The sequence below is a fragment of the Somniosus microcephalus genome, chromosome 6, assembly GCF_052327205.1.
Source record: "Somniosus microcephalus isolate GS21.2 chromosome 6, FLI_Smic_1.0, whole genome shotgun sequence".
Lineage (NCBI taxonomy): Eukaryota > Metazoa > Chordata > Chondrichthyes > Squaliformes > Somniosidae > Somniosus > Somniosus microcephalus.
Genome location: NC_140992.1, coordinates 135,107,897 through 135,135,010, shown reverse-complemented (window position 1 = coordinate 135,135,010; position 27,114 = coordinate 135,107,897). Strand labels below are relative to the sequence as shown.

Genomic DNA, 27,114 nt, shown 5'->3' with positions numbered 1-27,114 from the left:
AATGCGGAAAGATGGGACACATTGCACGTGTATGCCGATCTGGAAACAAAAAATCGACTGACAGAAAAAAAATCAATAAGGAAAAGTACAGAAAGGTACAAATGATGACGGACAGTAGCTCCGAAGACCAGAAGAGCGATAGCGACTCCGGAAACAAGAGACTAAGCTGTCTCAAATTACATAATGTAATTGCCAAAGAAGATTACCAGACCATTTGGGTTACCCTCACGATAGCGGGGTCCCCAGTTAAAATGGAGCTAGATACAGGATCAGCTCTGACCGTCATAAGTCGACGGGATTACGAGCGGCTATTTCCGCATATACCTTTGAAAGACACATCCATTATCTTGAAGACAGATACAGGGCAGAAAGTATACCCCAGAGGGAAAATAAGGGTGCCTGTTGTATACAACGGCAAGGAAATACAGAAATTGTATTTATACATTCTGCAAAATGGTGGTCCACCGTTGTTGGGACGTGAATGGATCAGGAAGATACGTTTAGACTGGCACTCCATTCAGGCACTGACGGTGACCAGTAAAAAAAAAATGATGATGACGTCATACCTGAACGATTAAAAGACATCTTGGCTAACGCCAAAGAAGTGTTTCAACAGGAACTAGGAACCTTGAAAGGCGTCACCGCCTCAATAAAAGTGGAAGATGCGGCAATTCCCAAGTTTTTTAAGGCAAGGCCGGTGCCATACGCAATTCGTCCAGCAGTCGAGGCAGAGCTGGAGAATTTGGAAAAAGCAGGCGTGTTATCCAAGGTAGATTGGAGTGAGTGGGCAACACCCATCGTCCCGGTCTTGAAGAAAACGTTGAATAATGATAAATCTGAAGAACAGAGAAAAATTTGCATCTGTGGGGACTTCAAGGTGACTGTAAACCCGGTCCTTCACACGATACAGTATCCTCTTCCGAGGATAGAAGATATTTTCGCCTCGCTATCCGGAGGGAAACTTTTCACCAAAATTGACTTGGCACAGGCATATCTACAGATGGAGGTTGAGGAGGCCTCTAAAAAGTATCTCACGATAAACACACACAAAGGCCTGTACCAGTACAATCGACTGGTTTTCGGAGTAGCATCAGCTCCAGCTATCTGGCAAAGAGCTATGGAGCAAGTCCTGCAAGGGATTCCGGGGACTCAATGCTACCTAGACGACATCCTTGTAACAGGAGAAAACGACAACGAGCACCTTGCCAATTTGGAGCAGGTGCTCACTAGGCTGAGAGAACGGGGCCTACGAGCAAATCGCCCCAAGTGCGAATTTTTCCAGAAACAAATATCATATTGTGGCCATATAATTAACGAAGAAGGGTTGCATAAGTCACCTGAAAAAATTGAAGCGGTCATAAAAGCCCCAGCACCTGAAAATGTCTCACAATTAAGGTCGTTCCTGGGATTGATAAATTACTATCAGAAATTTTTACCAAACTTGTCAACTGTTCTGCACCCTCTTAACGCACTGCTACAAACGGGAGTAATTTGGAAATGGAGCAAAGACTGTAAACGTGCCTTCCATAAATGCAAAGGCTTGATCACATCCAAGGAAGTGTTGGCTCATTACAACCCATCACTGCCAATCAGACTGGCGTGCGATGCATCCTCTTACGGCGTAGGAGCGGTATATCGCATAGATTCCCTGATGGCTCGGAGCGGCCGATAGCTTTTGTGTCACGCTCATTGAACTCAGCTGAGTGTAACTATGCCCAGATTGACAGGGAAGCACTCAGCCTGGTGTGGGGAGTGAAGAAATTCAACCATTACCTACACGGACAAAAATTTACCTTGTTGACTGACCATCAACCCCTCATCTCCATATTCAACCCTAAAAAGGGCGTTCCCATTATGACAGCACAAAGGCTACAGAGGTGGTCCCTTTTCCAAGGGGCACACCAATATGACATAGAATACAAAGGATCAAAACAGCATGGGAATGCTGATGGTTTATCGCGCCTACCGTTGCCAACGGTAGAAGAGGCACCTACAGTGGACCCAGTGGAGATGTTCCACTCAACCATAGTGGAATGTCTACCAGTAACAAATTCTACCATTGAAAAGGAAACGAGAAATGACCCGACTCTCTCACGAGTCTACGATTTAACGGTGAAGGGATGGCCAGCACATGGCGAACCACTGTTGCCAGCATTCTCGCAAAGAAGAGAACAGCTGTCAGTGTGCCGAGGAACCTTGATGTGTGGATCCAGAGTGGTGATTCCACCCAAACTCCAGGATAAAGTGCTATAGGAGCTTCACGAGGGGCATCTGGGTGGAGTGAAAATGAAGAACCTAGCCAAAGCGTTTGTGTGGTGGCCAGGTATCGATGGAGACATCGAAGAAATGACCAAGAGCTGTCTAGGATGCCAGAAGGTCCAAAACACCCCACCACAAGCCCCTCTACATCCATGGGAGTGGCCCTCATCTCCATGGCAAAGGGTACATATCGACTTTGCTGGTCCATTTATGGACTCAATGTTCTTAATCGCAGTTGATGCACACTCCAAGTGGCCGGAGGTAATAAAGATGTCCTCCACCACCACGGAAAAAACCATCACAGTATTAAGGACCATATTTGCCAGGAATGGGCTGCCTGAACAGATCTGTTCTGATAATGGACCGCAATTTGTGTCCGAAGAATTCAGGAAGTTCTTAAAAAACAATGGGGTTAAGCACTACACGTCCGCCCCATACCATCCCGCCACCAATGGATTAGCTGAAAGGTTTGTCCAGACCTTCAAGAAGGCCATAAAGGCCATGGGTAATGAAGACATAAATCTACAACATAAGGTAGATAACTTCTCGTTTGCGTACAGGAATGCAACACGTGGTTACAAACCAAACTCCAGCCATGATGTTTTTCAATAGAAGACTAAGATGCCGGCTGGATTTGATCAAGCCAAACATCAGAAGGGACGTAGAGAACCGGCAATTTCAAGGCATGAATGAAAGGCCAACTAGAACCTTCCAGATAGGTCAACCAGTTTTGGCCCGGGACTACCGTACCGAGAAATGGCAGCCTGGAACTATTTGCACACGACTAGGACCGCTGATGTATACCGTGGACATTGGAGAAAGCATAATAAGGCGCCATGCTGACCAGATCATAGAGTCATCCGAAAAGGGACAACCTACACCACAACTCTATACGCCTAATGATGAAGCAGAGATACCCATAGTATCTACCTCCGATCCGGTGATACTGGAACCAGATGAACCCGACACTGGCATTCAAGCCGAATCGACCTTGCCAAAAGAACCTACTACACCACTGAAAGCTACTACACCACCGAGGCGTTATCCGGACCGAGTCAGGAAGCCTCCAGAGAGACTGACTTATAATTGATTAACTGCAGCAAATGTGTAGATTATTGTTCTTGTAAACATGTTAATTAATGATTACTTAAAATGTTATGTACTAATTATCTAAAAGGGGAGGAATTGTAGTGTATGTACCTTTAAGAGCCCCTGTGTACTGCAATACCGGTAGTGACCACTCGGGTATATAAGCCTGTATAGCGTCTTGTATCTTTTAGTTCACCTCCAGACTTTGTTCAGTAAACACCTGTTAAACCAACTCCTGCATTCCGTGTCTCCATTAACACACGGATACAACAGTGTGGTCAACCGTATCAAAGGCTGCAGACAGGTCGAGAAGGACGAGGAGGGAAAGTTTACCATGGTCACAGTCACAGAGAAATGTCATTTGTGACCTTGATTAGGGCGGTTTCAATGCTGTGGCAGGAGCAGAAACCAGATTGGAGAGGTTCAAACATGGAGTTGCGGGAAAGCTGGACAGGGATTTGGGAGGCGACAACATATTCAAGGAGAGGAAAGGGAGGTTGGAGATGGGGCAGTAGTTTGCAAGGACAGACGTGCCAAGGGTCATTTTTGTTTGAGGAGGGTGGGTGGGTGATGGGCAGATTTGAAAGGGAGGGGGAGAGTAGCTGATGAGGGGGAACCAGGAGGCTCATTTTTGAATGAAATAGTGTCATTTATCTAAACTAACCTTTGCAGGGGACCAATGACCTATCATCAGTGCATTTATGGAGCAGATAGCTCCACATTTGGCATTATGTTCCTTGTATTATTCATCCAATGGCAGATGCAAATATCAGCAGCCTAGGCCAGGCCAAGGAAGGGCACAGTGATGCCGAGTCGAGACTGTGCAGCCGTTTCCGATGAGGCCTTGTTTTGGGTTCTGCTTTCTCCACCTTTCCTGGAAATCCAAACTTTTCTTCATGTCAAACGTAGAATTAATTTAGAATCAATTAATCTTTTGCCTTGATCCAGTCAAAACGGGCCCTGGAATTGGCAGGAGCCCATTGGGTGCCAGCACATCTGTATCACATTTATATTCATTCAAATACAGATACATTTGCTAAGTTGTTGTTCCAATTCAAGTAGTGACGTTGGAGCAAGAGCTGCCTCTGTGGGATGTCTGCGTGTAGTCTACGTGGCCCAAGCAAGATGTCACAGTATCCACTCTATGTAGATGTGCTGTGACAGAAACTTCACAAGATTCAAGACCAATTTACCTAAACTCAAGAGGATAAGTTTGGTAGTCTGCCAAAATTAGAGTAGTCAGAGTCAACCTTCAGTACCTCATTTAAATGGTTCTTCATCATGTGCGAGTCTTGATGGCCCAGGGAGGTGGGCCCAGGGAGTCACTGGGGACATCACAGCTGACCTTAATCATGTCCTCAATCAATGCTTCCAATCAGACAATTTCCAACTGCGGTCACAATCATGGTCAGGACGAGGAGCCTTGGCTGATGATGTTTTCTCTTCTGTCTTGCGCTGGGCCCCTGTGGCTAACAGCCTGGCAACAGTAGGGGAGCACAGGCCACAGATCAAACCTGGGATCTTTCTGCTCTGCATGGCTCACTAGCACACTTACCATTCCCCACTAAACCGCTGAGGGGCAGATGAGCAGCTAAAGGTAGCGTATATAACACAGTGAATAAAGAGAATATCTGGAATGGGAATGTTCAACGTTTGGGCTTTCCAACAAATAAAGGATGTGATAAAGTAGACTGATACGTCACAGATGCTGGTGTACTCACATTACTTATTACAGCTAAGGTGGTGATGGTTTCCAGGATGTTGAACCAGATTCCGATCTCCTGAGCTCGCTCCACGACCGGGCGTCGGTACTCGCACACAAATTTGTTGGCGTCCAGGCGGATTTCTATCCAATTATTGAGAAGGGCAAATAAAGGAGCCAATGGGCAGGCAGCAACGAAGATGGTGATGAATCCGAACTGCAGGACTGCAGAGGAAAGTGAGACACGGTGACCATCTAATTATTAAAACGTGCCATGGAAGTCAAAGGAAGAAGTTGCATTTATATAGCACCTTTCAGTTGCTCAGGATGCCCCAAAGCGCTTCACAAATTGGTTGCCACGTTTGCCTACAAAACAATGATGAAGTAGACAAACGCAACAGCCATGTTGTGCACTGCAAGGTCTCTCAAGCAGCAAATGAGATAAAAGACCAGTTAATCTGTTTTTAGTGCTGTTGCTTGTGGGATAAATGTTGGTCAGGAAACCAGGAGAATTCCCTTGCTCTTCTTCCAACAGTGCTAGGGGATCTTTTTCATCCACCTGAATAGACACACAGAGCCTCAGTTTAACATCTCATCTTAAAGACAGTACTTCCAGCAATGCAGCGCTCCCTCAGTGTTGTACCAAAGTGTCAGCCTAGATTACGTACTCAAGTCCTGGAACCCATAACTTCTCGACTCAGAGGCAAAAGTGCTATGATTGAGCCAAGTGGACACTCAGTACCCGAAATACACAAACTATTCGCAATAAAGCAGATTCTTTTCTGTATGATTCAATCAGTATTGTTGCAGTCATCTTCAGGGAGTATTCAGGGACACACCCGAGTTAGATGTGACATGTTACAGGTACACACAACCTGGTGACTAGAATTGAACACATTATTGGAAATGATCCCTTTACTGGGGCAGAAAAGAAAGAACATGCATTTATATAGTACCTTTCAGGTTTTTGGGATGTCTCAAAGTGCTTCACAGCCAACAAATTACATTTTGAAGTGTGCTCACTGTTGTTATTTGGACAAATGTGGCATCCAATCTGCACATGGCAAGGTCCCACAAACAGCAAATGAGATGGATGAATGAATCTGTTATCAGGAGTTCGCTGCCCTGTCTTTATGTCGACATGAAATATGACTAGCCAGCAAACTGGACCAGTTCCAGTTCAGGAGCATAATTGGTATCTCCCAACTAACACTTCCTGTTCCTGACATGACAGGCTTATTGAAAATACATGTATGGAAAGAGTCGTCGTCGTGTGGCCCATCAAGCCCATTCTTCCTCAGACCATTATAATCCACTTCATCATAGAGTCCACCAATATCTGAAATCTCCTTAGGGAGGGTTCTGCAAACTTCTTCCTGTCCACATCCTGCAAAGATAGATAAAGCTAAACTCCATATTGCCCACCGAACCCAACATTCCACACCCTAAAACATGACACTTCCCAGTTTTGTTTTGATGATTCCATGATCCAAGCAGCTCAGGATTCCTTTAATTCCACACAGAATTCAGTCACTTTAGTCTTTCATCGTCCTTGTAAACAAACCATGATCTTATTTACAAACTCCAACCCACCCTTACTCACTACACACTCCACCCCCATCACACGTTAACCCACCCTTACTCACTACACAACACACTCCACCCCACTATCACACGTTAACCCACCCTTACTCACAACACTACACACTCCACCCCATCACACATTAACCCACCCTTACTCACTACAAAACACACTCCACCCCATCACACGTTAACCCACCCTTACTCACGACACAACATACTCCATCCCATCACACTTTAACCCAGCCTTACTCACAACATAACACACTCCACCCCCATCACACTTAACCCACCCTTACTCACTACACAACACACTCCACCCCATCACATATTAACCCACCCTTACTCACTACACAACACACTCCACCCCATCACATATTAACCCACCCTTACTCACTACAAAACACACTCCACCCCCATCACACATTAACCCACCCTTACTCACTACACAACACACTCCACCCCCATCACACGTTAACCCACCCTTACTCACTAAACACACTCCACCCCATCACACGTTAACCCACCCTTACTCGCTACACAACACACTCCACCCCATCACACGTTAGCCCACCCTTACTCGCTACACAACACACTCCACCCCATCACACGTTAACCCACCCTTACTCGCTACACAACACACTCCACCCCCATCACACGTTAACCCACCCTTACTCACTACACAACACACTCCACCCCATCACACGTTAACCCACCCTTACTCAATACACAACACACTCCACCCCATCACACGTTAACCCACCCTTACTCACTACACAACACACTCCACCCCATCACACGTTAACCCACCCTTACTCACTACACAACACACTCCACCCCATCACACGTTAACCCACCCTTACTCACGACACAACACACTCCACCCCATCACACGTTAACCCACCCTTATTCACTACACAACACACTCCACCCCACCACACGTTAACCCACCCTTACTCACTACACACTCCACCCCATCACACGTTAACCCACCCTTACTCACTACACAACACACTCCGCCCCATCACACGTTAACCCACCCTTACTCACGACACATCACACTCCACCCCCCATCACACGTTAACCCACCCTTACTCACTACACAACACACTCCACCCCATCACACATTAACCCACCCTTACTCACTACACAACACACTCCACCCCATCACACGTTAACCCACCCTTACTACACAACACACTCCACCCCCATCACACGTTAACCCACCCTTACTCAAGACACAACACACTCCACCCCATCACACGTTAACCCACCCTTACGACACAACACAACACACTCCGCCCCATCACACGTTAACCCACCCTTACTCACTACACAACACACACCACCCCATCACACGTTAACCCACCCTTATTCACTACACAACACACTCCACCCCCATCACACGTTAACCCACCCTTACTCACTACACAACACACTCCACCCCATCACACGTTAACCCACCCTTACTCGCTACACAACACACTCCACCCCATCACACGTTAACCCACCCTTACTCACTACACAACACACTCCACCGCATCACACGTTAACCCACCCTTACTACACAACACACTCCACCCCCCATCACACGTTAACCCACCCTTACTCACTACACAACACACTCCACCCCATCACACGTTAACCCACCCTTACTCACTACACAACACACTCCACCCCCATCACACGTTAACCCACCCTTACTCACTACACAACACACTCCACCCCATCACACGTTAACCCACCCTTACTCACTACACAACACACTCCACCCCATCACACGTTAACCCACCCTTACTCACTACACAACACACTCCACCCCATCACACGTTAACCCACCCTTACTCACTACACAACACACTCCACCCCATCACACGTTAACCCACCCTTACTCACTACACAACACACTCCACCCCATCACACGTTAACCCACCCTTACTCACTACACAACACACTCCACCCCCATCACACGTTAACCCACCCTTACTCACTACACAACACACTCCACCCCATCACACGTTAACCCACCCTTACTCACTACACAACACACTCCACCCCATCACACGTTAACCCACCCTTACTCACTACACAACACACTCCACCCCCATCACACGTTAACCCACCCTTACTCACTACACAACACACTCCACCCCATCACACGTTAACCCACCCTTACTCACTACACAACACACTCCACCCCATCACACGTTAACCCACCCTTACTCACTACACAACACACTCCACCCCATCACACGTTAACCCACCCTTACTCACTAAACGCACCCCACCCCATCACACGTTAACCCACCCTTACTCACTACACAACACACCCCACCCCATTACACGTTAACCCACCCTTACTCACTACACAACACACTCCACCCCATCACACGTTAACCCACCCTTACTACACAACACACTCCACCCCCCATCACACGTTAACCCACCCTTACTCACTACACAACACACTCCACCCCATCACACGTTAACCCACCCTTACTCACTACACAACACACTCCACCCCATCACACATTAACCCACCCTTACTCACTACACAACACACTCCACCCCATCACACGTTAACCCACCCTTACTCACCACACAACACACTCCACCCCACTATCACGTTAACCCACCCTTACTCACTACACAACACACTCTAACCCACTATCACACGTTAACCCACCCTTACTCACTACACAACACACTCCACCCCATCACACGTTAACCCACCCTTACTCACTACACAACACACTCCAACCCACTATCACACGTTAACCCACCCTTACTCACTACACAACACACTCCACCCCATCGCACGTTAACTCACCCTTACTCACTACACAACACACCCTACCCCACTATCACACGTTAACCCACCCTTACTCACTACACAACACACTCCACCCCATCACAAGTTAACCCACCCTTACTCACTACACAACACACCCTACCCCACTATCACACGTTAACCCACCCTTACTCACTACACAACACACCCTACCCCACTATCACACGTTAACCCACCCTTACTCACTACACAACACACTCCACCCCATCACACGTTAACCCACCCTTACTCACTACACAACACACTCCACCCCATCACACGTTAACCCACCCTTACTCACTACACAACACACTCCACCCCATCACACATTAACCCACCCTTACTCACTACACAACACACTCCACCCCATCACACGTTAACCCACCCTTACTCACCACACAACACACTCCACCCCACTATCACGTTAACCCACCCTTACTCACTACACAACACACTCTAACCCACTATCACACGTTAACCCACCCTTACTCACTACACAACACACTCCACCCCATCACACGTTAACCCACCCTTACTCACTACACAACACACTCCAACCCACTATCACACGTTAACCCACCCTTACTCACTACACAACACACTCCACCCCATCGCACGTTAACTCACCCTTACTCACTACACAACACACCCTACCCCACTATCACACGTTAACCCACCCTTACTCACTACACAACACACTCCACCCCATCACAAGTTAACCCACCCTTACTCACTACACAACACACCCTACCCCACTATCACACGTTAACCCACCCTTACTCACTACACAACACACCCTACCCCACTATCACACGTTAACCCACCCTTACTCACTACACAACACACTCCACCCCATCGCACGTTAACTCACCCTTACTCACTACACAACACACCCTACCCCCCATCACACGTTAACCCACCCTTACTCACTACACAGCATATTCCAACCCACATTACTCTCTATGTAACACTTTAATAAGCGTAGACTAATGGTTCTGTTACTGGAGTAATCAGAGAATGAGAGTTCAAATCGCACCATGACAATCTGAGAATTCAGTTTAAAAACAAAATCTGGAAATAAAAAGCTAGCATCAGGAAAAGTGACTGTGAAGCTATCGGATTGTCATAAAAACCCAACTGGTTCACTAAGATCATTTAGGGAAGGGAACCTGCCATCCTTACCTGGTCTGGTCTGTGTCCCGTACCAATACAGTTGACTCTTATCTGCCTTCTGAAGTGGCCAAGCAAGCCAGTCAGTTGTATCAAACTGCTATACCACCTTCTCAGGGCAATTAGGGATGGGCAATAAATGCGGCCTTGCCAGTGATGCCCACATCCCGAGAATGAATGAAAAAAAGCTCCATATATCTACGTAATGTGCTCCAATTTAACGTTACTCTCTATGTAACACACTGGAACCAATGAGAAGGAAAATAGGGTGGTTTCTATAATGGGTAGCTGCTCCCTAACACCACAGGCAGCAAGTTGAAAATCTACTGCGCTCCCTAAGTAACAGATTCTAACCTACCGTTACTCTATGTGGCACCTCACAGAAAACACACTGAATAAAGTTAGCTGCATCTATAAGGCCAGCAGCAGCACACAACTACCCATGACACTATTTTGAAGAAGAGCAGAGGAATTCTCCCCGGTGTCCTGGCCAATATTTATCTTTCAACCAACATCACTAAAACAGATTATCTGGTCATTATCACATTACTGTTTGTGGGAGCTTGCTGTGCGCAAATTAGCTGCCACGTTTCCCACATTACAACAGTGACTACACTTCAAAAAGTACTTCATTGGCTGTAAAGCGCTTTGAGCCATCCTGAGGTCTTGATGCCACTATAGAAATGGAAGTTCGTTCTTTCTTTCTTTACCCACTCTGAATTTGTAGCGAACACCAGACAGAAAGCAGTAGTCATTCTTTTGCAAAAAGCACGAGAGATGGAAAAAGAGACAAATCAGTGCCATCGTGTTAAAAAAAATATTCACCGGAAAGAAAAAGTAATAAATACAAGAGAGATGGTTTAAGGTAATTTAATCAACTAAAGGTTCAAACAATGTTAAAAACCAGACTTTGTGCTCGAGGTTTGTGATTGCAATTTAACTTCTCAATTAAATGGCAGCCTGCCCTGTCTGTTGGCTGAATGATATACGAACATTTACATTACGGTGCTCTCGTGGTTTCCACGATACCGTAGAACTTTCATCCTGTGTTTTGCCACGAATTAGAGAATGTTTGAGCTTCAGTGAGTAAAAGCACCTTGTGGTGTGGTATACAGGCCGGCAAACTCTCAGGTTCAAACCCGGGATTGTGCTGGTAAGAGTACTACCCATCACCGATGCACCTAGGGTAGGTGGCAAGAGTACTACACCAGGTCTCGGTGTTCCCAGGATAGGGAGAGGAAAAATGTCAGGGTTCCCAATCCTGGTCACTATTTAGCAACCCCCTTGGAAATTGGGTGAGTGGGTGTCAGGTGAGGAGAGGAATTTTAAAAAGACGTTTATACAGCACCTTATCATCCCTGTCAGAAATGTTTCAGAGTGCCCCACATAAGAGTTAGTGCCCCTTACATGATGGGATAGCTTGAGACACTTTTAGTCTGGGAGAAGTTGCTTGGGGGAGGTACTGGACAGTCTACCTGTGGAACTGTAACTAAGCAGAAGGTAGCATCTTCAGGAGATGAGGGGAGAATGTTAGAAAAACAATAAAATGAAGCAGGGTGGTATTATGGAATGGTGGGTCGGACTAGGTGCTCACTATATGCCACAGATCTTGGGGACAATCACTTTGGTGAAGCACTGAATGGAGGTCAACATGCCCACCAGAAGGACCACCCCTGGGCAGGCTCATGGACCTTCTGGTTTCTTTGGAAGAGGATTGGGTGCAAATCCTATCTTCATCCCATTAGACTCAGTTGGTCTGCGATCCAGGGGAAAATGCAAGAAAGCAACTCAAAAAAGAGAAATAAATTAAATCAAAATGTAAACTAGTTTTTATGTATTAATAATTAACTATGTTATGAACAACAACTTGCATTTATATAGCGCCTTTAACGTAGCAAAACGTCCCAAGGCGCTGCACAGGAGTTTGACACCGAGCCAGATAAGGAGATATTAGGGCAGCTGACCAAAAGCTAGGCCAAAGAGGTAGGTTTTAAGGAGCGTCTTAAAGGAGGAAAGAGAGGTAGGGAGGCATAGAATTTAGGGAGGGAATTCCAGAGCTTAGGACCTAGGCAACAGAAGGCACGGCCGCTATTGGTGGAGCGATTGAAATTGGGGATGCTCAAGAGACCGGAATTGGAGAAGCACAGATATCTCAGAGGGTTGTGGGGCTGGAGAAAAATTACAGAGATAGGGAGGGGCGGTTTGAAAACAAGGATGAGAATTTTAAAATCGATCGTTGCTTAACCGGGAGCCAATGTAGGTCAGCGAGCACAAGGGTGATGGGCAAACGGGATTTGGTGCCAGTTAGGACACAGTGAATGATGAGGAGAGGCCTTACATAGCCCACCTTCTAAGTCTCACACATGAGTTATGAAGTCTTCCTCATCCACAGGATAAGCCAGGCTATGTTCTCAACCAGAGTCACAGTGTTCTAGTAAGCTACCTACCCATCTCAAGATACTCATCAAAGAGCCCCTCACAGACCAGTAGCTCATAATCCTTCTCCCAGGGCTGATGCACTGGAATGGACTCTTCTTTAGCTGTGTTCTTCAGTTTCCACTTCTGCCACCAATGTTTCAGCTTCCTGTTCAATAAGTAACACAACAGTATTCAAGGTAAAGCAGTAAATGAAAGCTAGCTCAATAAAGTCAGACCTATGTCGGCACGGTGGCATAGTGGTTAGCACTGTTGCCTCACAGCGCCAGGGACCCGGGTTCAAATCCGGCCTCGGGCAACTGTCTGTGTGGAGTTTGCACATTCTCCCCGTGTTTGCGTGGGTTTACTCCGGGTGCTCCGGTTTCCTCCCACAGTCCAAAGATGTGCAGGTTAGGTTGATTGGCTATGATAAATTGACCCTTAGTGTTAGGGGGATTAAATACGTGGGGTTACGGGGATAGGGTGGGATATGTGTTGGTGTAGGGGTTATGGGGATCGGGTGGGATATGCGTCGGTGCAGGCTCGATGGGCCGAAATGGCCTCTATCTGCACTGTGGGGTTTCTGTGATTTCTGTGATTCCTGCTGGTGTGGCTAAAGCCACCAGCAAATGCACACAACAGACATGCACCTAGGGTAGATGACCAATGCCCATCAACGATGCACCTAGGGTAGATGGCCAATGCCCATCAACAATGCACCTAGGGTAGATGGCCAATGCCCATCAACAATGCACCTAGGGTAGATGGCCAATGCCCATCAACAATGCACCTAGGGCAGATGGCCAATGCCCATCAACGATGCCTGAAAAGTTGGTGAGGTGGAAGCGTCAGCAGCTAATGTGTGGTAAACGTTTGTTAAGAGCCTCTTCCACTCTTCAGCATTGCAAAAGTACATCAGTCCCAACTATTGCCTTTGGAAAGTGGTGAACTCATGCTTGGAATGGATGGGAACATTGCCACAATCGGTACTCTGGTTCCCCATTCTCATTCACTACTTGGTCCATTTAGTTTGCAGACGAAGCAGGCGGATGGCACTGCCTGTTGGAGCATATACTAGTCACACAAGAGGGAACACAAGTTTGATCTGAAACTCTGCCCAGTTCAGACTGAGTGTTAGCTACTTTGGGGAAGTATCTAGAGGGCACAAGATGCTTTCCTGTAGGTTGGAGGGAAAATGGGTGCGGCGGTGGGAGATTCAGCCTCAGACACTTGGCACATGTCCGGGAGGATCTTGTACCCTTGCCCTCTAGAGTGCTGTTGGTATGTGGCCTAGAGAGAGCGCAAGAGAGGGAGTAGGGAAGAGAACATAACAATTCAAATCCACAAAAAAGAATGATTCACAGTCAACTAATATTTAATTACTGCGGGAGGCTGAAACACCAGGAAGAGATGATTGGTTGGTCTTGCATAGAATTTGCAGAAACAGAAACAGGCCATTCGGCCCAATAGGTCTATGCCGGAGCTTATGCTCCACATGAGCCTCCTCCCACCCTATTTACTTGTGACAAAGGTTAGTGGAAATCTGAAAAACTCTTCCCCCCAAAAAGCTGTTGAGGCTGGGGTCAATTGAAAATTTCATAAGAACATAAGAAATAGGAGCAGGAGTAGGCCAATTGGCCCCTCGAGCCTGCTCCGCCATTCAATAAGATCATGGCTGATCTGATCCTATCCGCCAATCCACTATGACAGGACTATCTCCTGAATCTAACAGAATTAGACACACGAAGCAGGATCAGGCTACACGGCCCCTGGGCCCGCTCCGCTACCCACAGGGCCATGACCGATCCGCACCTAAACTCATGTCCAAATTCCTGCCCGCTCCCCGTAACCCTTAATTCCCTTTTCTTCTAGGAAACTGTCTATTTCTGTTTTAAATTTATGTAATGATGTAGCTTCGACAGCTTTTTGGGGCAGCATATTCCATGGACCTACCACCCTCTGAGTGAAGTAGTTCCTCCTCATCTCAGTTTTGAAAGAGCAGCCCCTTATTCTAAGACTATGCCCCCTAGTTCTAGTTTCACCCATCATCGGGAACATCCTCCCCGCATCCACCCGATCCAACCCCTTCACAATCTTATATGTTTCAATAAGATCGCCTCTCATTCTTCTGAACTCCAATGAGTAGAGTCCCAATCTACTCAACCTCTCCTCATATGTCCATCCCCTCATCCCCGGGATTAACCGAGTGAACCTTCTTTGTACTGACTCGAGAGCAAGTATGTCTTTTCTTAAGTATGGACACCAAAACTGTATGCAGTATTCCAGGTGCGGTCTCACCAATACCTTGTACAACTGAAGCAATACCTCCCTATTTTTATATTCTATCCCCCTAGCAATGAAAGCCAACATTCCATTGGCCTTCTTTATCACTTGCTGCACCTGCATACTAACCTTTTGAGTTTCGTGCACCAGGACCCCCAGATCCCTTTGTACTTCAGTACTTTCCAGTTTCTTGCCATTAAGATAATAACTTGCTCTACGATTTTTCCTGCCAAAGTGCATAACCTCACACTTTCCAGTATTGTATTCCATCTGCCAAGTCTCTGCCCACTTACTTAGCCTGTCTATGTCCCCTTGCAGGTTTTTTATGTCCTCCTCTCTCACTACTTTCCCTCCCATCTTAGTATCATCTGCAAACTTTGATATGTTACACTCGGTCCCCTCCTCCAAATCGTTGATATAGATTGTAAAGAGTTGGGGACCCAGCACTGACCCCTGCGGAACACCACTGGTTACTGATTGCCAGTCTGAGAATGAACCATTTATCCCAACTCTCTGCCTTCTGTTAGATAGCCAATCCTCTATCCATGCCAGAATATTACCCCCAATCCCGTGATTTTTTATCTTAAGCAATAATCTTTTGTGTGGCACCTTGTCAAATGCCTTTTGGAAGTCTAAATACACTACGTCCACTGGTTCACCTTTATCCACCCTGTATGTTACTTCCTCAAAGAACTCCAGCAAATTTGTCAAACATGACTTCCCCTTCATAAAACCATGCTGACTTTGTCTTATTAAACTATGATTATCCAAATGTCCTGTTACTGTCTCCTTAATAATGGACTCCAAAATTTTACCTACCACAGATGTTAGGCTAACCGGTCTATAGTTTCCAGCCTTCTGTCTACTGCCCTTTTTAAATAAGGGTGTTACATTAGCAGTTTTCCAGTCTGCTGGGACCTTTGCTGAGTCCAGGGAGTTTTGGAAGATTATTACCAATGCATCCACAATCCCTACCGCCACTTCCCTCAAGACCCTTGGATGTAAGCCATCAGGTCCAGGCGATTTATCCGCCTCGAGTCCCATTATTTTACCGAGTACCACTTCCTTAGTGATTTTGATCGTGTTTATCTCCTCCCCCCCTATAGCCCCCTGCTTGTCCAGTGTTGGGATATTCTTGGTGTCCTCTACTGTAAAGACTGATACAAAATATTCATTCAGTGTTTTTGCCATCTCCATATTTCCCACCATTAATTTCCCGGTCTCATCCTCTAAGGGACCAACATTTACTTTAGCCACCCTTTTTCTTTTTATGTAACTATAAAAACTCTTACTATCTGTTTTTATATTTTTTGCTAATTTACTTTCATAATCTATCTTCCCTTTCCTAATCAATCTTTTTGTTATTTTTTGCTGTCTTTTAAAGTTTTCCCAATCCTCTATCCTCCCACTAGATTTGGCTACCTTATATGCCCTTGTTTTTAGTCGAATACTATCCTTAATTTCTTTACTTAGCCACGGATGGCTGTCTTTTCTTTTACACCCTTTTCTTCTCAGTGGAATATACTTTTTTTGGAAGTTGTAAAATAACTCCTTAAATGTACACCACTGATCATGTATCGTCTTACCCTTTAATCTATTTTCCCAATCCACTTTGCTCAATTCTGCTCTCATACCTTCATAGTCTCCTTTATTCAAGCTTAGCACGCTTGTTTGAGATACAACCTCCTCACCCTCTAATTGAACATGGAATTCAACCATGTTATGGTCACTCATTCCAAGGGGATCCTTTACTAGGACATTTTTAATTAATCCTGTCTCGTTACACAGGACCAGATCTAAGGTTGCTTGCCCCCTGGTCGGTTCAGTTACATACTGCTCAAGAAACCCATCCCTAATACACTCAATGAACTCATCCTCAAGGCAGCCCTGCCCAATTTGATTTGTCCAGTTAATATGATAGTTAAAATCCCCCATAATTATAGATGTTCCCTTATTACAAGCCTCAACTATTTCCTGATTGATACTCCGTCCAACCGAGTTGCAACTGTTCGGAGGCCTATAGACTACGCCCACTAGTGTTTTTTTCCCCTTATTAGTCCTTATCTCCACCCAAACTGTTTCATTATCCTGATCTTTTGACCCAATATCATTTCTCTGTATTACAGTGATTCCTTCCTTTATTAACATAGCCACCCGACCTCCCCTTCCTTCCTGCCTGTCCTTCCTGATCGTTAAATAACCTGGTATGTTTAATTCCCAGGCATTGTCACCCTGCAGCCATGTTTCTGTAATGGCCACAAGATCATACCCATATGTAGCTATTTGTGCCATTAACTCATCTATTTTGTTACGAATGCTACGTGCATTCAGATAGAGAACTTTCAAATGTGTTTTTTGACACTTAGTTCCTGCTTTTGCCCTTTTTATTACTTTACCTTTTACTCCATACCTTCTGCCCCTTCCTGACACGCTCTGGTTTTTCATTTCCCCACTGCTACCTAAGTCTATGACCTTCTCTGTTATCATTTTTATTATTTGTTCTCTAGGAACCTCCCCCCCACTAGTTAGTTTAAAGCCCTCTCTACAGCCCTAGTTATATGATCCGCCAGGACCCTAGTCCCAGCACTGGCCAAGTGAAGCCCGTCCCAACGGAACAGCTCCATCCTGCCCCAGTACTGGTGCCAGTGTCCCAGGAAGCAAAACCCATTTCTCCCACACCAGTCTTTGAGCCACGCATTTAACTCTCTGATTTTATTTGTCCTAGCCAAATTCGAGACTGAAATTGCTCGATTTTTGTTAGGCAGGGGTGTTAAAGGTTACAGAACCAAGACAAGTAGATGGAGTTAAGATACAGATCAACTGATCCACTTTGAATGGCGGAGCATTCTCGAGGGGTTGAATGGCCCCCTCCTGTTCCTATGTCCCATCACACCCTACCAACATTTTCAGCTCATTAATATTTGTGTAAATAATGTAAGTGGTTATGACCAGCAAATAGATCCTTCAGTATTCTTTTGAATAGATTTGTTTTTAGCAGGCCTCTCCCATTCCTATTCCCCTCTGAATGGTTCCTATTCACATTGCAGCAGATACTCACGGGATGACAAACTCCTGTACATTGTTAATGAGTTGCTTTCCAACCATGATAACAAGCAGTTCCTGAGCCAGTTCAATCAGGCAGCCACCAGCTCCACACTGGAAAAGAATTGATAACTAATAATCTGTACTATGCTTGAGAAGTCACTGGAAAAAGGCATAAGAATGGTCACTAAACAGTGGAAGGGATTATACAGTGAAAACCCATACTGGGCTGCCATACTTTCATCAGAGAGCCAGCATGACTTTGTTAAAGGTAAGTCATGTCTGCCTAATCTAGTTACATTTTTTGAGGAGGTCACAAATAAGATAGGCAGAAGAATGTCTATGGATGTTGTCTATATGGACTTCCAGAAGGCATTCAATAAAGTTCCACGCAAAAGGTTATTGGCAAAAATGTGAGTGCACTGAATTAGAGTTGGAAATTGGTTGGGTGATAGGAGATAGAGAATGCAGATAAAGGATATGTGCTCGAATTGGCAGGATGAGACAGGGATCTGTTCTGGGCCCCCAACTTTTCACCATATTTATCAATGACTTGGATAAAGCAATAGAGATTTGTCTATCCAAGTTTGCAGATGACACTAAATTCGGAGGGACATTAAGTAGGGCAGGTGGGAGCAGGACGTTGCAGAGGGACATAGACAGACTTAGTGAGTGAGCAAGACGATGGCAGATGGGGTTTAACTGGACAAGTGTGAGGTCATCTACTTTGGACCTAAGATAGATAAATCAGGGTATTTTCTGACAGTTTCAAAAACAATCAAGAAGGCTAATGGAATGGCCATCGTCTCAAGAGAGGTTGGGATACAAAGGGGAGGACGTTATGCTTCAGTTGTACAGAGCCTTGGTCAGACCCCATCTGGAGTCAATTTTGGGCACTGCACCTCAGGAAGGATATGTTGGCCTTAAAGGAAGTACAGCACAAATTCACCAGAATGATACCGAGGCTTAGAGGGTTAAATTATGAGGGCAGGTTGCATAAACTTGGCTTGTATTCCCTGGAGTATAGAAGAATAAATGGAGATTTGATCAAGGTGGTTAAAATGTTAAAAGGATTTGATAGGGTAGATAAAGAGAAACTATTTCCTCTGGTGGGGGAGTCAAAAATAAGGGGACATAATCTTAAAATTAGAGACAGGCCATTTAGGAGGGGAATCGGGAAGCACTTCTTCACACAAAGGGTCGTGGGAATCTGGACCTCTCAATAGGCTGTGGATGCTGGGGGACAATTGGAGCTATCAAGACTGAGATTAATAGATTTTTGTTGGGCAAGGGTATCGAGGGTTATGGAACAACTGTGGGTAGATGGAGTTAAGATACAGATCAGCCTTGATCTAATTGAATGGCAGTGTAGGCTCGAGGGGCTGAATGGCCTCCTCCTGTTCCTATGGTCACATCAACAACCCACACGTGCCAAGTTCCTAGTGTCAGCTGAGTTGTTGGGTCTTGGGTGCAGTGCAGAGCAATGGTCCCGTTAAGCTGCACGGTTGCCTGGAGGTCCCGCGCAAGCCGCTTGCCGGCTTTATAATGGGAAAAGCGCACATGCGTAGAAATTTGAATGGGCCGCGCAGCCCATTAAAGGGGCCACACACCCACCCCAAAAAATTAGAGGGAACATTGGTGCAGAGTCCAGGGTCAGTTCAAATAGGGCTAGAGGGAACTTGTTGGGAGGACAGTAAAGTGCAAACTAGACCCTTAAATTAATATAATACCAGTCTCCAATCTGATAGTGCCATCTCAGCCAAAAACATAAACTATAGTTTAGAATGTGCAGATACATTATACAACACAAATACATTACTACATAGATACAGTAGAATATACAGATACATTAGGTACATTGTGAAGGGTTTTGATAGAGTAAATAAGGAGAGAAACTGTTTCCACTAGCAGGAGGGTCAGTAACCAAAGGACTCGGACGTTAGATAATTGGCAAGAACCAGAGGGAGGAGATGAGGAGATTTTTTTTAACGCAGCGAGTTGTGATGATCTGGAATGCACTGCTTGAAAGGGCGGTGGAAGCAGATTCAATAGTAACTTTCAAAAGAGAATTGGATATATACTTGAAAAGGAAATATTTACAGGGCGATGGGGAAAGGGCAGGGGTGTGGGAGTAATTGGAGAGCACTTTCAAAGAGCCAACACAGGCACGATGGGCCGAATGGCCTCCTTCTGTGCTGTATCATTCCATACAGATACAATATAAAGTATAACATGATCAACACCAGTGTACAATGAAGGGAGCAGAATTAGCATAGGGAGAATCAGAAAGCCCACCCCACAGTGGCAGTGAAAAACCCGGAACTGCATCCCACAGCTCCCGAGGTTCAAGACAAGGGCCAATAAATGTTAAAGCCTCCAGTCAGGAGGCAATGGGGAACACCAACATTCAATTGGTTTCTCTGGGGTTGATTGCCATACGCTTTCTTTACTTGAAGCCCCACTTACGGCCTACAATGGAACCCATTCATGATCTGAATAGGCATGGGATCCATTGGGCCCAAGAAGGGCAAGCTGGGCGAAATTCCCGGGGTGTCCCCAGACATTCCCCCAAAATGCACCTGGCGCATGTGTCGGGCACTGGTGGCAGGGCCGCCCAGATCAGGATTTCCAATGCAAGCCAAATGGGCTGGAAACCTGGTGGTTCTGGGTCCTGCCTCAAATTACTACGTCCCCCCACCCCGGCGAATTTCTGCCCTCCCTAGCCGCTGGAATCCTGGGCCCAAAGATTCTGTTTGACTGACAGTCTGAACATGTTCTGTAATTAACCTCTTTGTAGAGCGTAATAACCCGATACCTACAGCCTCGTTTCGGATTCCGAACAGCGAACCATAGTGTCCAGGATAACCAGCAAACCTGAGGAACACAGCAAAATGGAAATAGGTTCAGAATTCTAACAGTGCAAGGGTAAAGGAGAACAAATTACAAAAGAGAGAGATTCTGAGAATCCTGAACATTACAGAGATTCTGGAACAAGGGCGATGGGGTATAATTGCAATGGAACCATTTGGATTTTGCCACCTCTGCATTCAACACATGGAAAATTAACACATAAACCTTTCCCTGGTCATTGCTGCAGTCAGGCAGCTGTAACATTTACACTGAAACTGAAGTCACTGACACATAGAAAGCAGAATAATCCTGCACGGTGTGCAGTTATCTCCTTTGCCATCAAAATGGTCAGTCCAGATGTAATACCAATAAATGCAGAGCCGACACTAGTACTGGAGACAGATCCAATGGTAACACTCACAACCACTCATGCCCAAAATATAAACCAGGTGCAAAACTCCACCTCTCCTGAAATATCACGAGGAACACGAGATCACTGCAGTGAAGCACTAAAGTGCCGGCCAGCAGGGGTGCGATGTGGCTCTAGGTTGACATACATGTATTTATAGGGAGCAGCGCTGGCGCTGCCAGTCAAAAATTTGGGCAATTTTTCCTTTTTAGTGCTTGGGCAAAAGGCATTGCACATACGGAGCGCAAGGATTGCACATGTTAGACACCTGTTTAAAAAAAAAAGGGGAGAAGGATAAATGAGGCAACTACAGATCAGTCAGCCTAACGTCGGTGGTGGGAAAACTTTTAGACATAATAATTCTGGACAAAATTAATTGGCATTTGGAAAAGTATGGGCTAATAAATGAAAGTCAGCATGGATTTGATAAAGGCAAATAGTGTTTGACTAACTTGATCGAGTTCTTTGATGAAGTAACGGAGAGGATGGCTGTGGTTGATGATGTGTATATGGACTTTCAAAATGCGTTTGACAAAGTGCCACAAAATAGACACGTTAGCAAAATGAACATCCATGGGATTAAAGGGCCAGTGGCAGCATGGATTACAATTGACAGAGTGACAGAAAGCAGAGATTGGTGGTGGACGGTTGTTTTTCAGACTGGAGGAAGGTATACAGTGGTGTTCCCCAGGAGTCAGTATTAGGACCACTGCTCTTTTTGATATATATTAATGACCCTATACTTAACAATGAGGAGGATAGTAACAGACTTCAGGAGGACATAGACAGACTGGTGAAATGGGCAGACACATGGCAGATGAAATTTAACGCAGAGAAATGTGAAGTGATACATTTCAGTAGGAAGAATGAGGAGAAGCAATATAAACCAAATGGCACAATTTTAAAGGGGATGCAGGAACAGAGAGACCGGGGGTGTAAGTACACAAATCTTTGAAGGTGGCAGGACAAGTTGAGAAGGCTGTTAAAAAGCATACGGGGTCCTTGGTTTTATTAATAGAGGCATAGAGTACAAAAGCAAGAAAATTATGCTAAACCTTTATAAAACACTGGTAAGGCCTCAGCTGGAGTAGTGTGTTCAATTCTGGGCACCAGACTTTAGGAAGGATGTTAAGGCCTTAAAGAGGGTACAGAAGAGATTTACTAGAATGACACCAGGGATGGGGGACATCATTTATGTGAAAAGTCTGGAGAAGCTGGGGTTGTTCTCATTAGAACAGAGAAGGTTAAGAGGAGATTTGATAAAGGTGGTAAAAATCATGAACAGTTTTGATAGAATAAATAAGGGGATGTAGGAACGGAGGTTCCTATCAAAAAGACTGAGTTCGACTCAGGCAATTAAAACAATGAACTTTAATGAAACGAAACAAGTTTAAACTGGAAACTGCTAGAACACATCAATTACAGGTCTACTCTCCTTGAGGGCTCCACGAGGACTGATCCTCTGGTCAGAAGACTGACGTCATGATGTCATCACGTTCTTCCCGCCATTGGAGCATCACGTGACTAACGGCATGACGTCATCACGTTGAAACCGCGCTGTAAAGGTAACTAGACATTGTACAGTCAAACAGTGTAATTAAAGGTACAGGCACAGACAGTAACTACATTGCTGTTAAAGGAATTATGTACAACCGCTCTGAGTCCTTTGGTGGCTCCGCCACATGCGTCTCCCCCCCCCCCCCCCAAAGAATTGTCTTTAACAGAAAAAGTGAGGCGAGGAGGAGGCCTGACAAGCCTGTCCGATCGACTTCGATACCTTGGTAGAGGAAGTTGATGACCGGTGGTCGAGTTGGCAGTTGGTTGTGGTTGAGCAGGCGTGGCGAGCGCGGTCGAGTTGGCAGGTGGCTTTGGTGGATCTGGTGCGGCGGCTGCGGGCGGTCGGCCACGTTTGGGTGGTTGAGCGACGATGACAGGGTGGTCCAGGTCCAGATGAGCCGGCTTCAAGCGGTCCACCGAGATGTGATCCGGCTTCCCTCCGACGTCGACTGAAAATGATTTGCCTCCTGGTTCGATGACGCGGAAAGGACCAGTGTAAGGGGGCTTGAGCGGATCCCGGTGAGCGTCGTGGCGGATGAAGACATTCTCTGCATTCTTCAGTCCCGGTGGCACGAAGAGTTCTGCAAACCGTGATTGGACGTAGGTATCGGAGCGAAGCATCTGGCCGCTTCCTGGTGGTGAACGAGTTGCTGGGAGGCGGACCATGGCTCCGTGGGAGAAGGGAGGAAATCCCCTGGTACACGGAGCAGCTAGCCGTAGACGAGTTCAGCTGAAGACGATTGTAGGTCGTCTTTGGGCGCCGTACGAAGACCCAAAAGGACCCATGGAAGTCTGTCTACCCATCCTGCACCTTGAAGACTGGCCTGGAGAGGCTTTAAGCGACCTGTGGAATCGCTCGCAAAGGCCGTTCGCCTGTGGATGATAGGCGGTGGTGCAATGAAGTTTGGTGCCGAGCCCGAGCCACAGCGTACCAAAGCTCCGAGGAAAATTGCGGCCCGTGGTCAGAAGAGATGTCCACCGGTACCCCCGAAACGGGCAACCCAACAGGAGATGAAAGCTCTAGCGACGTCTGCCGACACGGTGGAAACCAAAGGAATTGCCTCTGGCCACCTAGTGGTGCGGTCCACTATGGTGAGGAGATGAGTATAACCCCGAGAAGGCGGAAGTGGCCCCACGAGGTCCACATGCACGTGGTCGAAACGACGCTCCAGAACAGTGAACGCAGCCACTGGAGCCTTGACATGACGCTGGACTTTGGCCTTCTGGCATACGACGCAGGTATTAGCCCAGTCACGGACATCGATGTGCATACCTTTCCATACGAACTTAGCCGACATAAGCCGTTGCGAAGCCTTCATCCCAGGGTGCGACAACCCGTGTATGGCATCAACAACCTTCCAGCGCCATGTGACTGGCACGATAGGTCGAGGAAATCCCATGGAGACGTCGCAAAAGAGCGTGGCGCCTGCGGCCTGGAAGATGACGTCGGTCACTTGGAAGCTAGAGGGAACGGTTCTATATGATTGGACCTCCGAGTCAGAGGCCTGATCTGCAGCCATGAGGGCGTAGTCGATCCCCAGGTGCACCGCGTGGACCGTCGCACGGGAGAGGCAATCTGCCACCAGGTTGTCCTTACCAGACACATGTTGAATGTCCGTGGTAAATTCGGAAATGAACGTCGTGACGTTGTTGACGAGCGGACCACGGTTCGGCGGTCTTGGCCATGGCGAACGTAAGGGGTTTGTGGTCGACAAAAGCCGTGAAGGGACGCCCCTCCAATAAAAACCGAAAATGGCGAATGGCGAGGAAAAGGGCCAGTAGCTCCCGATCGAAGGTGCTGTACTTTTTTTCATTCTTCCGTAGTTGACGGCTGAAAAATGCCAGCGGTTGCCACGTGCCGTTGACCCACTGTTCTTGCACTGCACCGATGGCGTAGTCTGACGCGTCGGTGGTAAGGGCGATGGCAGCACCTGGAAGTGGGTGCGCCAGCATGGTTGCGTTGGCCAAAGCGTTCTTAGTGTCGCCGAACGCTTGGACCATCTCGGCTGTCCAGCTGATTGGATCTTTACCGGACTTGCCCTTGAGGGCCCCAAACAAAGGTTGCATGAGTTGAGCCGCCTTGGGGACAAAACGGTGGTAGAAGTTGACCATCCCCAGGAACTCCTGCAAGGCCCTGACTGTCGACGGCCACGGGAAAGAGGTAACCGCTTCAACCTTCGTTAACAAAGGAACGGCGCCGTCCGATGTTATGCGATGTCCCAGGAAATCGATCTGTTGCAGGCCGAACTGGCACTTGGCCGGGTTGATGATTAAACCGTGTTGGCTGAGGCGCGTAAAGAGGGAACGCAAATGGGAGATGTGCTCCTCCTTGCTGGCACTGGCGATGAGAATGTCGTCAAGGTAGACGAAGATGAAACGCAGGTCTCGAAGAACGGAGTCCATTAAACGCTGGAACGCCTGTGCTGCGCTCTTTAAGCCAAACGGCATCCGCAGGAACTCAAAGAGGCCAAAAGGGGTGATGACTGCGGTTTTCAGGACGTCTTGTGGGTGCACTGGAACCTGGTGATATCCACGGACGAGGTCGACTTTAGAGAAGATAGAATTTCCCGCCAAATGGGCCGAGAAATCCTGGATATGCGGGATCATGTACTGATCCGGAGTGGTGGCGTCACTGAGGCGTCGGTAGTCACCGCATGGCCGCCAGCCGCCGCCTGGTTTCGGCACAATGTGGAGAGGTGAGGACCAGGGACTATTGGATCGCCGAATGATCCCGAGCCGCTCCATCAGGTCGAACTCCGCCTTCGCAGCTGCAAGCTTGCCGAGTTCGAGCCTTCTAGCCCGCGCATAAACCGGGGAGCCAGTAGTGGTGATGTGATGTTCAACACCATGTTTTGTCGCCGAAGAGGAGAAGGTGGGCCTCGTCAGCTCCGGAAACTCCCCGAGGAGCCGCGTGAAATCATCTGGAGGAGGGAAAACACAGGCAATGGAGCGCGCCACGGAGGTGCCGTGGTAGCACGGAATCGAGTGGAAGGTGGCCGCGTTGATCCGCCGGCGGTGCCGGACGTCGACAAGTAGGCTGTTGGCACACAGAAAATCCGCCCCTAGGATAGCCTGTGACCGTGACGAATTCCCAAAAGAAGCGCTGACCGCCGAAACAGACTTCGACCCGCCGCTTTCGGAACGTTCGAATTGCTGTGCCATTAGCCGCTACGAGGGAAAAACCGAGGTTCCCAGTCTGCATGTCGAGCTTCGACGCAGGTAGAATGCTACACTGCGCCCCGGTGTCACAAAGAAAACGGCGGCCTAAGAGGGAATCCGTGATATAGAGGAGTTTCCCCGTAGAACCGACGGCCATCGCCACCGCGGAACGCCCGTTAAACTTGGTCATCCATCGCCAGGGACGCCGCCTGCGCTTTCTTCTTTTTTTGGGGGGCGAAAAACTGCAGGGGGAACGGCAGCATCGTACTTTCGTGCCAAAACGGGTGTGGTAGGAGCACCAGCCCGCTGTAGGAGAAGCTGGAACCGTGTCTGTGGGGGGTGGGCGCCTCGTGGCCGCACAGCACTGCTGGGTAACTGTGAAAATCTTATCGGCTTCGGCCGCAAGCTCGGCGCAGTCTGTAATGTCGGATATGGCTAGGGCAGCCTGAACCTGCTCAGGCAGTTGATAGAGGAAAAGCTCCCGGAAGAGGAAACATTCCAGTTCAGCACCCAAGAACGTGAGCATTTGGCTCATGAGCTCGGGCGGTTTGGAGTCCCCGAGGCCGGGCAGCGTGATGAGCCGGCGAGCGCGCTCCGACTTTGAGAGCCCGAAAACCTGAAGCAACCGCGCCTTAATTGCATCATACTCGCTGTCAGTAGGAGGACTATCGAGGAGGCTGATGATCCGTGATGCAGTTGCGCTGTCGAGGGCGGAGACCACGTAATAATAACGGGTCTGATCCGCGACGATGTTCCTAATGGCGAACT

At 47.2% G+C, this 27,114-nt stretch overlaps 1 protein-coding gene across 3 annotated transcripts in view; it reads right to left on the bottom strand.

The window, feature by feature from the left end:
* Positions 1-27,114, bottom strand: part of LOC147116091 (anoctamin-7-like) — a 201,937-nt gene that overhangs the window by 27,098 nt on the left and 147,725 nt on the right. For all 3 annotated transcript variants that reach the window (XM_085990813.1, XM_085990812.1, XM_085990814.1), the window contains 4 exons: positions 21,191-21,245; positions 18,388-18,485; positions 13,079-13,215; positions 5,070-5,275 (listed from right to left, as the gene is read on the bottom strand). In XM_085990813.1, the coding sequence (XP_085846939.1) occupies positions 5,070-5,275; positions 13,079-13,215; positions 18,388-18,485; positions 21,191-21,245 (496 nt within the window). The remainder of the gene's footprint in view (positions 1-5,069; positions 5,276-13,078; positions 13,216-18,387; positions 18,486-21,190; positions 21,246-27,114) is intronic.